We start from the raw sequence: 1,685 nt of genomic DNA on the forward strand, positions 1-1,685 counted from the left end.
AAATAATGTATGACACATGTAATGTGTGCTTACAGTTAGTTATATGTCTTTCCACTTGGGTATGCAAAATAGGCAAGATTTTCCTAAAATTAGGTGAATGTCAATAGGCTAGAGTCCTTAGTGGCCAAAAGTTACTCAGTGTTGCTTTAAAATCAGCATTTTGGGAATAACTGTTAAAAAAAATAAATCAAAGCTCCATTGTGATCCCCCTAGGAGGTGAAACCCTAATAGACTTTTGTGTGTTTCTGTGTGTGTGTCCACAGATATGATCCATGACTGGGAACTGTACAATATCCAGCAGGATATGGATCCAGAGGAGGTCAGACGTAGCACAGAGATGGCCCAAGAGATGATATCGTGGATCAGACAGCTGGACTTGTCCACACAGGAGCCCATTGCCAGGAATGAAGCAACAAAGGCCCATGAATGTGAGGAATAAATCCTATTCAATGCAAACGAAAGGTGAAATTTTGTCCATGTACAAAGATTTGCCTCTTCAAAGTGTTCACTGAGGGGAGCTGTAGTTGGTTCGATTCACCATTTCATTTCATTAAACCTTTATAGGGCAAGTTAGCTCTTTTGATCACTTGCATACTCCTTACAAATTGGGTCCTCCCGTCCCTCAGTGAGGTCTAGAAACACAAGATCTATATCCAGCCATTCAGGAAAGTTCCTGCTACATGGCTGTACATCTTATTTTGGCATTTGACCAATTAGATGAGCCCTTGAATGATATATTACAGTGTGAGCTGCAGCGGCGTGCAACGATTGAGAAAATCGTTATGTTGTACCAAACAAATGTGGGTTTTTTCCAAGTAAGTATTTCACTGAGTGCTTAGTTTGGGTAACTTTAACTACCACAGCTAATGAATCAATATTGTCCCATGAAAACTAGCTGTAGTGAATGAACATTTGATCGTTATTTATGCAGTGCTGGCGCGTATTCGCCAAATGGAGAAGAAGCTGATGATCACAGAGAACCGCCTGCCTTCAATCAGAGAGATCCTGTCCCGTTTCTCCAGTCGACTCTCGGAGGCTGAGAAATTTCTCCTTGATGCAGCTGGAACTGTGCAGGAAGCAGAGGACAAGAACAAAGCCAGCCTGCTCAAGTTCCAAAGGAAGGAGGTGGTTTATCTTGCAGCAACACATCTGTTCTGGTTTTTGATGTTTGCACCGGTGGTTGTAACGCTGTAGTTAAGATAGGTCCTAACATAAAGCCATGACCCCTATCTTGACTTTCCATTTTGTTGCACATGTTTGAGCCGTCTGTTATCAGTTCATCTTAAGTGGTGAGAACAGAAACATTAAACCATATGTGGGAGTTGGTCTGCAATGCACAAGTTTGCTCTCATGATGTCATCTCCATATGAGCAAAGCTTGAGATTCCCACAGAGAAGCCAGCTGAATCACAGGCAGATTCTTTCTTCATGAGGGGAAAATGCAAATGAAGACAGTAAAAGTCAATGTTTGGGAACCATCTAAGCCACTAACAGGATACCTTCCTTTTCCTTGTTCCAAATAAAAGCTAAATCAAGACAAATAGGAGTCCATCGTCATGAATGCTAGCTGCCTGAAATGGTGTGTCTTCAAAGGTTTCTGATAAACCCAAAGTAAAGCTGACCACTTAGAACCAGCCCAGGAGTTAGCATGGCTATTGCTGTCCCTACATAGTTAGCATGGCTATT

At 42.0% G+C, this 1,685-nt stretch overlaps 1 protein-coding gene across 1 annotated transcript in view; it reads left to right on the forward strand.

Moving 5' to 3' along the window:
- The window catches only part of lama4 (laminin subunit alpha 4), a 53,703-nt gene that overhangs the window by 23,475 nt on the left and 28,543 nt on the right, over positions 1 to 1,685 (forward strand). Inside the window, exons 12-13 of the mRNA XM_015386791.1 lie at positions 264 to 428; positions 932 to 1,125. Coding sequence (XP_015242277.1) covers positions 264 to 428; positions 932 to 1,125 — 359 coding nt within the window. The remainder of the gene's footprint in view (positions 1 to 263; positions 429 to 931; positions 1,126 to 1,685) is intronic.

This window comes from Cyprinodon variegatus, unplaced genomic scaffold (genome assembly GCF_000732505.1).
Source record: "Cyprinodon variegatus isolate N-32 unplaced genomic scaffold, C_variegatus-1.0 Scaffold378, whole genome shotgun sequence".
NCBI lineage: Eukaryota > Metazoa > Chordata > Actinopteri > Cyprinodontiformes > Cyprinodontidae > Cyprinodon > Cyprinodon variegatus.